The 12,150-nt window shown below is 42.4% G+C and overlaps 1 protein-coding gene across 4 annotated transcripts in view; it reads right to left on the reverse strand.

The window, feature by feature from the left end:
• The window catches only part of EXOC2 (exocyst complex component 2), a 1,213,422-nt gene that overhangs the window by 1,023,639 nt on the left and 177,633 nt on the right, over window positions 1-12,150 (reverse strand). For all 4 annotated transcript variants that reach the window (XM_069217791.1, XM_069217808.1, XM_069217816.1 and 1 more), the window contains one exon: window positions 879-992. In XM_069217791.1, coding sequence (XP_069073892.1) covers window positions 879-992 — 114 coding nt within the window. The remainder of the gene's footprint in view (window positions 1-878; window positions 993-12,150) is intronic.

Consider the following 12,150-nt stretch of genomic DNA (forward strand, 5'->3'; position numbering starts at 1 on the left):
TATCAAAATTGCCACCCCCTGTGTTTCGTAGGAGCTGAGGACCAATACTGCCAGGGGAACCATTTGGAACACATAAGATGTGTCTTTAGCTAGCAGGTGCGTCTCCTGTAACAGACGGCAGACCCGTTGCCCTGTGGGGAGAATGATTTCCTTGCACACTCTTTGCGCCTGCCCAACGCTTTTGGAATGGGGTGTTGACAACACTGGGTGAGGTGCTCGACTGGCCTTTGAGGCCAGAACCCAGGCTTACACTCTTAAATTACAGAGGATCTTGACTAACAAACTTAAGATGGCTCTCCTTGATTATAGCGCTGTTGGTGGCAAAAAGAAAAATTGCAAGAGAATGGGGTGGGAGGGTGGGTGTTGTGTCTGTCCCTGTAGAAGTGAACTAAAGGTTGAGATATCTGCAGGGTCCTACAACTGCCTGTTTATGAAGCTAGATGTTGCCTAAATGAACATATTAAGATTTGGACTGACTAACAAGATTACAGAGGAATTGCTGTTAGAGGAGGAGGGACTCCCATGTACTAGGGAGCTCTGGATATCCCTGATGACAGACTTTTTATGTATCATGTAAAGGTTAGCTTATTAAACCATTAAAGTTTAAATAGCTTGTATGTGCTTTCTCACGTGTGTACAGTGGAAGGTAAGGTGTCAATTAAGGGGATAGTTATGTACGATATAACTTCTGTGAAATTTTAAAAAAAAAAATCTATATATATATATATATATATATATATATAAGAAAAACACAAACATAGGAGTATGAAAATACATGCATGAGGGTAAAATAACATGACCTCGCAAAAAGCAAAAGCAGTAGGCGTATGTATTTTTCAACCGAATGACTTTAGCTAGTGCAAAACAATTTAACTAACCTTGTTGAGGAGTGATTCTCTATCAGGTACCAAGTAGCAGAGAAATTTTCACTTGTGAAATCACCACTCATTCCATGAAATAGGGTTTCTAAATCTTTCTGTGGAACCTTTCCCCTGCAATAAAGGAATATTTTGTTTTATTTGCAATTTCCATTTTTCAAAAACAGAAACGTTCCTCTATGCCAAGGCAGTTTATGGATCACAAAAGAGACCCGATACACTGTATCAATTCAATATCAGTCCCCCCTGGCAGGTTAGTTAATTGGGGGTAGAAAACACCAACACAATGGTTGAAATAAAACATGGAATACATTTTATTCTATACTTAAAGTCTTGTCTGTTTCATCATTGCAATTCAAATCTAATTTAGGAAAATGTAATCAAATGGCTCCTGTATGAAAGGACTACATTGTTATTCAGAGTCTCTCTTTCAAGTGAGAAACACACTTACATAAATATGCCTTATGTAACATACAGCATATGCACTGAGGACCTATAAAGCGGAATCTCACTAGAAGAGCTTAATCAGAAAGGGAAATATTCATACTACCACGTCTCTGCCTTTTCTATCAGCCAAAATCTCTTAATGTGATGGCTGCAAAGTACAATGTTTACCTTTAATTGATAAGCATGCCAATTATCTTTTCTTGTGATGCTGCATGGATTAGTTCAATAATTATCAAGTTTCAAATTTGAAGTTTATTATGATACGGAACTCAATAGAGGTCCACATAAAAGCATAAATACATAAAATGGATAAATAACACAGTATTATATATACACGACTATCACCCCCCCACCTCCAAAAGAGATCTGATCGCATAAAGCAAACATAATTCCTAAACAAACTTTAGACAGAATATGAAAATTGAATTTAATGTAAGGATAAAAAAATAAAATAAAAAAAATAAACTTTTAAAAAAAAGTTAAAAACTCTATAACAAAACATCTCATTGGGAGGGTAAAAAAAGGCCAACATTAGCTCAGTAGCTGTGCGTAATGAAAGATTGAGACAGATAGGGCGTATCCACTTACGACGGAAAGAAATTAAGGCCGGACATATAAAAACTACATGGTTCAGGTCTTGATCACCCTTATGACAAAGGTTACAAGTGGCTGAAAAACCATACCCTCTGGCCTGCAATGAGTTGAGGGGAAGCAGACCCTGACGCAATAGGAGCCAAAAACGCCTGATCCCATGGGGCCGGTTCCAGCTAAGTTAGGGCTGCATTTTCCTCAACAGAATGGCATCGGTTACAAATTGAAAACCCTGCCTGTGTGCACAGGCCTTTTTATCCCGGCAAAGGCTAGCAAGCCAGGTTAATTGCCTGAGGATGGCTTTTAACTGTAACAGAGTGTGGGAATGCAGGTGGGGTCTTACTGTAGGAAATCTATGGCATATAAGAAATTCCTGCCAATGGTGTATTTTGACCTGCTGCCTGCAAAGACGTCTTTTTTTTTTGTTTTTTTTAACAATGATCTCAAAGAATCGTCACCACAGTTCATCATACTAACCACCCAACATACAACCCCAGCGAGACCTTGAACAAAAGCACTGTGCAGGCCCATTTCAAGCCTTAAGGCTGCTGCAGTGAGGACCGAGTTTGTGGAAGAGTTTCATCAAAACACAACCCTCTAATTAATCTAAAAAAAAAAATAAAAAAAAACATTTTGAAACTTCGATGTGCTCTGGGCCATAAAGTAAAGACGGAGGGATCTTCGCCCTGTACACCTCTAAGAGGGGTTTAAAATGTCTCTTGCCGGTAGCCCTATAAAGGGTTTTCAAGCCACTAGTTTGTGATAGAGTTTTCTGTTGGTTTAGTTCTATTTGTGCCCTGTCGCTGAGGTTCCCACAGACAATTTTACCCAAAAATGTATAAGAATTTACCTTCTCAAGCTTCTGAGCATCCAGTGACCAGCAAAAGTTACCGTATTTGAGCCTTTTTTTTTTTACTGTGAAAGCACAGGATTTTACTTTTGGAGCAATTTATTTTTAGAAAATGGGCTTCCGCGAAACTCCCCAAGGCCTGAAGACGATTATTTAACCCTATTGCAGTACGATCCAGTATAATTATATCATCTGCATAGAGCAAGCAGGGTATGGACTTTCCTCCTAATATCCGGGCAAAGCCCTCGCACCTGGATAAGTGAGTGGGTAAGTCAGAAATGTACAAGAACAGCATTGGGGCTAACATACAACCTTGTTTTAAACCGTTCTGAGTTGGTATTTGATGGGATATACCCCTATCGCCCCCTAACACCCTGCACCAGGTGGAAGAATGCAGGGCGGTCACCAAATCTAGGAGCATACCTGGCATGCCTAGTCGAGAAAGCTTTGCCGATAACATAATTCAATCAATAATTATCATAGAAGACAGCATCTTACATGTGTCCAGCACAGTTTGGATTCCCTTTAAAAGACCATAGTAAATCCCAAACAGAACTCCAAACTAAGACCGCTTCCTATAAGTAACACTAGATCAAATTCGGCACAAGCCTGCAGCAGTGCAGACGCCCTGGAGTTGATGCAGTTACTATTAACATGCATGGCTTACCAAAACAACATACTAAACATAACTACCACACATCCAACAAAGTACAGATATACTCCAAGTTGATATCAGTCCAGCAACACTATAACAAAATACTACCCCCACAACAGTACAGTCAAGTCAGGAGATTGATATTGGAGCTCAGCAACAGCACAAACTTCCACCAGATAATACACACACACAAGCTAAATAACCCAGCTAGCAGATAAGCAGCTGGCCAGAACTCGGACTACAATCAAACCAAACTATAACCCATTTAAGGAATAACAAATATCTTATTATTACCTACAACTTACTGCAACTCTCAGGCTGTTATTAATGGAATCCTTAAAATCTAGCAATAAATTATTGAACTGAATGGCCATACCAATGGCAGACCATAAGCCAAATAATTAAGAATAACAAATCCTAACACGGAAATAGTGACCATATCTTTTATCCCTACCACCACTTATCTATTTAAAACATTTTTTGTAATGTGTAGTAATTTTTCAAAATTCTATTCTATACGGATTTCAAAAATTGTTCAGTAACAAAGGTTCATCGATTTGTGATGGAAGGCAAAATAAGTTGGTCTGAAAATAGCGGATCTTTTGTATCATAAAACAAATTATATTTACATAATGTCAAAATACAATTCTACAGTTTGCTGTTCTCCATCGACTACTGGTTAATACCATCAACTTCTACTCAATAGTTCATAAATTGAAGTTCTAAACAGGAACAACAAGCAGAGGATATTATATGCTGTTGTAAATATGCTTGCTCTTCCTCACAAAGACAACAAAGAACGAGTTACTTACCTTCGGTAACGACTTTTCTGGTGGATACATTAGCTACCTGTGGATTCCTCACCTAATGAATACTCCCATGGCGCCAGCATTCAACGGAAATCTTCTTCCTAGTCCCTGCACGTCGACGAGGACGTCACTCTAGCCCACGCGACGCCGTCTGACGTCATACAGGCAATAAGAGGTCCTCGCCGACGTGCCGACGTCAGTACCAACATTTTTTACGTGCATGAGAATAACAACCCAATGCAATGAAAGAGCAAGGCAACATCCCATAACATTGTAAAATACACAACATTGCAATAAAATGGCTGTAGATTTAATATAACTTTTTTTTTCCCCAATCAAACAAACAAATATATGCAAATCATGTATATACACAAAGATATATATATATATATATATATACATATACACATACACACACACACACACACACACACACACACACAAGTATCCATATATACAAAATCTATCGCAACCTTGAAGACCAAGAGGAGCGCACTCAAGGATTTGCTTGGTAAGACCAGAAAGGCAACGGGGAGGCGGGTGGGACCGTGAGGAATCCACAGGTAGCTAATGTATCCACCAGAAAAGTCGTTACCGAAGGTAAGTAACTCGTTCTTCTGATGGATACAACTACCTGTGGATTCCTCACCTAATGAATAGAGTCCCAAAGCAGTACCACTCCCAGTGGTGGGTGCCGAAATGGTCAAACCAAGAAATCCTGCAGCACTGACCGTGCAAAATGGCCGCCCCTTCTGACCTCAGAGTCCAAACAGTAATGTTTCGCAAAAGTGTGAAGGGACGACCAAGTTGCGGCCTTGCAGATGTCAACCACAGGAACACCCCTGGCCAAGGCCGAAGTGGCCGACTTAGCTCTGGTGGAATGAGCTCTAATGGCAAAGAAGGATCCTCCTGATGGCAAAGAGTAACAGACTTTAATGCAAAGAACAACCCACCTGGAGAGTGTTCTCTTGTGGACTGCCTTTCCTCTCCTCTTGCCCACGTATCCAATGAACAGCTGATCCTCCAGCCTGAAGTCCTTTGTTCTATCAATGTAGAAGCTTAACGCCCTCTTTGGGTCCAAGCGATGTAGTCTCTCTTCCTCCTTTGAAGAATGAGGCGGAGGATAGAACGTGGACAAAGTAATTGTCTGGGCCAAATGAAAAGGTGAAACAACCTTCGGGAGGAAAGCAGCCTTGGTCCTCAACACCACCTTATCCCCATAAAAAGTTGTATAAGGGGGTTTTACCGATCAGGCTTGCAACTCACTCACTCTCCTTGCAGATGTTATAGCCACCAGGAAGACTGTTTTAATAACCAAATACCTTAAGGGGCAAGAATGCATAGGCTCAAAAGGGGACCCCATAAGGAAAGTGAGGACCAAGGACAAATCCCATTGAGGCATAACGAATGGTTTTGGAGGATATTTATTTAGAAGACCTTTCAAGAATCTGAGAACAATAGGGGATTTAAATAACGATGGTTGGTCTGGAAGACAAATGAAGGCTGACAAAGCCGACAAATAACCCTTAATGGTAGCCACTGCACAACCTTTCTGCGCTAGAGACCGAGCAAAAGACAAAACGTCCGACAGATGAGCATGTAAGGGATCAATCTGTCTCTCTCCACACCACAAATTTAGACCACCTATTAGCGTAGATAGATTTAGTGGAGTGTCGCCTGGCCGCTAATATAACATCCACTACATCAGGTGGGAGAGAGAAGGAACTCAGGTTGCCCCGTTCAATCTCCAGGCATGTAGGTGTAGACTCTGGAGGTTGGGGTGTAAAACCTGACCCTGCGAGAGGAGGTCTGCCCTGAGAGGGAGACGGAGCGGAGGGCACAGCGAGAGTTGGAGAAGGTCGGAGTACCACACCCTCCTTGGCCAATACGGAGCGATTAAGATGACTTGGGCCCGGTCTTGGCGAATCTTCCTCAACTCTCGAGGAATCAAGGGTATGGGGGGGAAATGCGTAAAGCAACTGGTCGCACCAGGTTATCAGAATGGAATGACGTCGTGAATCTCTACGGCGCCGGGAGTCTCGATGACGTCGATGAGACCTTGGCGAAGAAGACTTCTTGTGATGTTTTTCCTTTCTCTTTGACTTCGCCATGAATAGTTTAGCCTCACGTTCTTTGAGGGCCTTCGGATTCATGTGCTGACATGAATCGCAAGTCACGACGTCGTGGTCGGAGCTCAAACACCATAGACAGTCGGAGTGAGGATCTGTAACGGACATCTTGCCCCCAAACTCTCGACAGGGCTTGAAACCCGACTTTCTCTGAGACATTGTTACCGCAGAGAAGAACTACGCAGCAGAAAATACACTAACTATGAAAGTAACAGTAGCTCCCTCGAAGATAACCGTTTCGAATGCACGGAAAAAAGGGAACTGACGTCGGCAAGGACCTCTTATTGCCTGTATGACGTCAGACGGCGTCGCGTGGGCTAGAGTGACGTCCTCGTCGACGTGCAGGGACTAGGAAGAAGATTTCCGTTGAATGCTGGCGCCATGGGAGTATTCATTAGGTGAGGAATCCTCAGGTAGTTGTATCCATCAGAAAGTAGAATTTAGTTGCCCCTCAAAATATGGCTGTAAAGAAAAATGCAGAGCACTAGAAAAGGGAAACCACAGAAGCACTCACATGTTCAAGTTGAACACAAGATCTAATGTGCTGAAACATCAATTAATACTTAGTAAATGAACGTCTAGCAGGACTCTTCCATCAGCACGTTTTTACTAAAACATTTTGAAGAGACAGTACACATGTTTTCTAACCCATAATTATAAGTAACCCCTTCATAACACTAATACTTAAACAGATGACTAAGTAAACCTACATTTTAGAGTAGGAAATTATGAAACTTAAAAGCCGATTGAAAAGGGCCCGGAAAAAGATAAATTAGAAGGGAAGGGAGAAGTGGGCAGTTAGTGACACTGGGCCAATCTAATCAAGCAAAAGAGCAGCAAAGACCATAATGTGCTGTATTTCAAAAGGGTGGAGATAGACGAAGCAGATCTGTGGCACAGCAATAGTAGTTCACATTGTGTACATTGGGTTTGGGATAGTCAAAGTTCCTTAAGGTGGGGAAAATGAAAAAAAAAAATGGGTCCTCCCTGTCCACGTTTTAATAGTTTTAGAATTAAGAGGGCCCCACCCTACTGGATATTCTCCATCAGCAGGGGAGCAGTATCTTCACATGACCCAGTTATGAAGCTTAGAAGAAAGATTTCTCCCTTATTTGTCCTAATTTGAAGATTGTGGCACCTTTCCTATCAAAAGAATAAAAGCATTCTATTTCTTCTGGTGTGAAGTTCATATTTGGATGCTTAAGGACTCGTTATTTAGCTCTATTAACCCACTGTCATGGTTAATGTTTCTTTTATCCCAACGCCTGCCTCCTCTTTTATGTTTGTCTCTCCCCCAGTCTTTTGACAGGGAGATTAGTAAACCTCTACCTGGCTCAGTCTGACAGATTCTTTCTAAGTCAGAATAATCTTTCCTTGTGCTGTATGAGGCTAGTAAAGCATCTCAGAAACTCTTACCAAATGTGTCCAACAATCTTTGCAGCAGCACAAGAAAATTCAATGGAACCAAATGAAACTCTTGAAACAAAGATGGACAAGGGTTCTCTGAAAGCAGAAGGTACAATCAACAGGGTCTAATCCATGTATTTGCTTGTGTCCATAGCCACCTGCATGTAGTCACCAGGGCACGACAGAGAACCATTCGCTCTTGAAGTATGATGTCTGACAAACCATGCACTTCAGCATTTCCAAGCAAAACTTTTCTGCCTCAGACATTTTCTGTTGTCAATGAGACAGACATTGACAGGGCGGTTCACCAGTATCTTGGTGGGCAGGATCTTTGTTATCTCTTAATTGACTTCTATAACACAGGTCACAATGGAACCAGCAGTGCTCCTTGAGAGGCCACCAAGAAGCCCGCACTGGATGATAATATTGCTTAAGGCTGCTATGATCCACAATGGCTTTTTCGACACAGGACTTTGTGAAGTGGTGGGTTTTTTAGACAACCTACTGGTCGACAGAGAGACCATCAACAAGGATTTCTGAATCTCCATGAAGTAGACCGCATATAGATTTTTTTTTTTTTTGTAGGGGCTTGAAAACGTACAATGCCTGTCTGGAGGTCAACCTGAGATTTTCACCTCTTGGTTCACTTTTCCAAGAAGCCAGCTCATTTTGCTCTTTCAAAGGGGTGGGTGTGGGGGTTTATATTTTGCCAAACTCAGGATGTGAGATGCAGAACCTTTCAATGACCAATTGTGAAAGACAAACCTCCTTGGAGGTGAACACAGCCTGTCTTGAGATTGAACCTATGACAAAAAGTGCAATGCTTGTGTGTGTGGTGAGGATGCATGCAGTTAATATATTCAGAGGACCTCACTTAGAAAAAGAAATATAAAGTAAGAACAGAGATTTCCGTCTAAATGTTTTGTTTTAATGTTTTTTTTCTATTCAGTAACATTCCCAGTAGGACACCTAAAAAGCTGTGATATGTGCAGGTTTCAAGGCATACTACTGGGAATGCCATGCGACTGTTCCTGTGGCTTCCTATTCCAGCTGCGTGGATTCATACCTGGTATAAAATTCTTCAGAGGGAAAACAAGGCTGCCTGAAAGAAGGTACACTTTATTTTGTCTATGGGGAGAACATTTCTCAGTGTGGAGCATGCTCTTCCACTCCCAAAAAAACAGCAAATCTGGGGGGTCATCCGTTCCCATTCACATCTTGGAAGGGGGTTGGTACTCCAACTATTGGGTGAAGTAAATATCTGACAAATTCCAGGATTGAAAGAGGTGAGATGTAACTTAGGGAATTCCCATAATTTGTGTGTCCCAAATACCTACAGCAAACCACTCCTTGGATACCAACATCCCACTGCCAGAGTGGGATTTACTACTGCACATTCTCTGAGTTATTGTCTAAAATCCATTATAATAACCCTTTTGTGAATTCCTGGTAGAAGTAAATGGGAAAACATCCTTGTTCAAAACCCAATACCTTTCAGTGACTATGCTATTTTCTCTCAATAGCATGTTCGGTTTCCGCTTTCCATCATCCTTATGTGTTTAAATTATGTCCTCAGATTTTAGTCAAAGACAATTGTACCATTTTTTTGCACCAAAAAGAAACATTTTCCTTTGCTGTGCATTAAAAGTCAAATGGATTTCTACAACTGTTACAAGTACTCCAGTCTGTGAGAAACATCCATACTGTTCTATTAAAGTTATGATAAGTCGTTACTTTTCTTTGACATTTTACTTCAAGTCAAAGGTGACGATTTATTTTTATTCTTTTAATTTGTGTAGCATATGCTTACATAACAAAACGATATTACCAACACCCTAGCTTGACATGGCCAGAGCTTGTTTTTGTTGTGCTCTGTCGGACGCCATCCTCCAAGAGTTTTGCCTTGTGTTTCAGCTGAACTCTTCAAGAGCACTGTGTCTGCTGTCCGATTTCACTTTCACCCACACCTTATGGTGTCCTTCTGGGTCACTGCAATACCGAACTCTCCTCACGGCTGTACTTTCAAACTTTTCTACATCATGCTTGAGTGCACGATAAATGCCCAAGCAAGAAAAGAAAGAAGCACTGTTAAAGCCAATAGCTTTCACCTTCTGGAGAGCTAATGGCACTGCCAATGCTTCTAGCCATGCTGAACAGCAGCGTACAGTGGAGTGGCATGGTGTAGAGAGTTGTGGAATGGCGTAGATTGGAGAAAAGTGGCTTAGAGCAAAGCGGTGCAGAGTGGAGCGGCATAAAGTACAGTTGAGTAGAGTGACAGGGTGGAGTGGGGTAGACTAAAGTAGCATGGCGTTGAGTGGAGTGGCATAACCTGGAGTGAGCAGAGTGGCATACAGTGGAGTAGAGCAGAGTGGAAGAGTTGCGTAGAGTAAAGTAGCATACAGTAAAGTGGCGTAGAGTGGTGTAAAGTAGTGTAGAGTGGTTTGGAGTGGTGTAGAGTACAGTGAAGTGGGGTAGAGTGAAGTGGTCTAAAGCAGAGTAGTGTGGAGTGGCATAGAGTGCAGTGGCAGAAAATATATATATATATATACACACACACACACACACACTTTTAGGGGGAAAATGTGCAGATTTACTTTACGTGGTTGAAGTTAAAAGCAACCCAACGTGCAGTGCCATTATCAAAACGTCTCTGAACCATTATTACTCACTTCCTAAGAGCACCCCCCCCAACCTCTTTTTAACCATGCAGGATGTTAGATTTACGTTACGACTTAGATAACCAGCATAACAAAAGTGTTGTTGGAAGCACTTTTTGGTGTGCTGGATGCACAAATAAAATTAACTCAGTGCTATTCCTGGTGAGTGAAATTGAATTATGTGAATCTGTGGTTATAGTATTGTCTGCATGGTTACAGATTTACTGCACTATACCATACAATCTCACTACCTGCAACATAATTTGCAGTTTTTCAAAAATGTTTTGAGCTCAAATGGATCAAAAGATACTAAAGAAAAAAAATGACACTTGATGCCATGCAGCAGCAGGCTATTAACAACTGAAAAGTGACTAATTAACATTTGCAAAGTGCTGTATTCATGTGGTTGTGTGTTAAAATGAGAAAATAGGCTAATAGTTCTATGGAACAACTTTCTTACCACATAATTTGATCCTCTGCTCCAGAATAATTCCCAGTTATAAAGATGCTTCTCACAGTGCTACTTCTCACTTAAATAGAATGGTTAGATTGCTTTCGATCAATGCCAACCCTAAGATTTCGTAATGTCTGCTAACTCTGTTCGCCATATATGATCTGAGGCTTCTCCTACAACACTGTTTTTGGATCACCAGGGGCCACAGTGTCCCAGGGGAGAAACAGGCGTGTGCATCTGCTTTCTGTGCATTTAGGGCAACGTTGTATTACTAAACGATCAAGAGACACTTGCCCGGCCAATTCAGTAAGATTGATCGTGCCGGCGCTACATGTACACAAACGAGACCTCAAGGAAACGATCTCCCAAGCAAATGAGCAAACACGTTTCTGAAGCAGTACAGAATTACAAACAGTCACAGAAGCAAATAACCTTTCGGTAAGGGCACTGAGCACCACACTGAGGTGGCTCACAGTCGGTGCGCTCTCCAATGGCACCCACTGAAAGTGGATCCCAACCCCCACAAACCTCGTCCGGCAGGCAGTCACTGAATGCACCTGCCTCCGGGGCTATCTTTGCAGAAGGCAGGTCGCTTGCAGCCTACACAGTGAAAAACAGATTGGTGAAGAGCTGGTCAGTCTTACTATTTAATGCACTGGTCCCAGTGAAAGCGTGTGGCTGAGACTGCCCTGAGCATAGCTCCTTCATTGTGATTGTGTTAACCCGTTAAGTGCAGGTGTCAGCCACTGGCCAATGCCCGCACTACCTACCTCATGACCAGTGGCAGACACCAGGGAGGGGGTTAGAAAATCCTTGGGTGCGTTGCACCCGAGGATTTTTTATATTTTTTTCTTAAACTCCTGGGAGACCCCGCCCCTTTGTGACGTCAGCGTGCCTCACATTGTTATGTTCCCCATCGGAGTAGGAAGCAGCCGTAGGGCTGCTTCCTACTCCGATGGGGAAAAGTGCCCCAAACGGCCTTCCCCACGTTCAGGAAGGCCTCGTAGGAAAGGGGAGACTCTCTGTAACCATCTTGCGCGTCGATCTCTTAAGGTCTTCTTGGATCGAAACGCTTTGCAGGCCTCACAAGTATCCTCTCTCTGTTCGGGTGATAAACACAGGTTACAGACCCGATGCTGGTCTGTTTAAGGATACTAGGCGTGACACTTCGGACAGAAACGGAAGGGGGTCCGGTCCATGAGCTTCGATGACGGGTGTGGTCGGGCCGACCAGGCCTTGGTTAATTGCGGAAGCCCCAAAGGGGTCTTGTTGT

Source organism: Pleurodeles waltl, chromosome 2_1, assembly GCF_031143425.1.
Source record: "Pleurodeles waltl isolate 20211129_DDA chromosome 2_1, aPleWal1.hap1.20221129, whole genome shotgun sequence".
NCBI lineage: Eukaryota > Metazoa > Chordata > Amphibia > Caudata > Salamandridae > Pleurodeles > Pleurodeles waltl.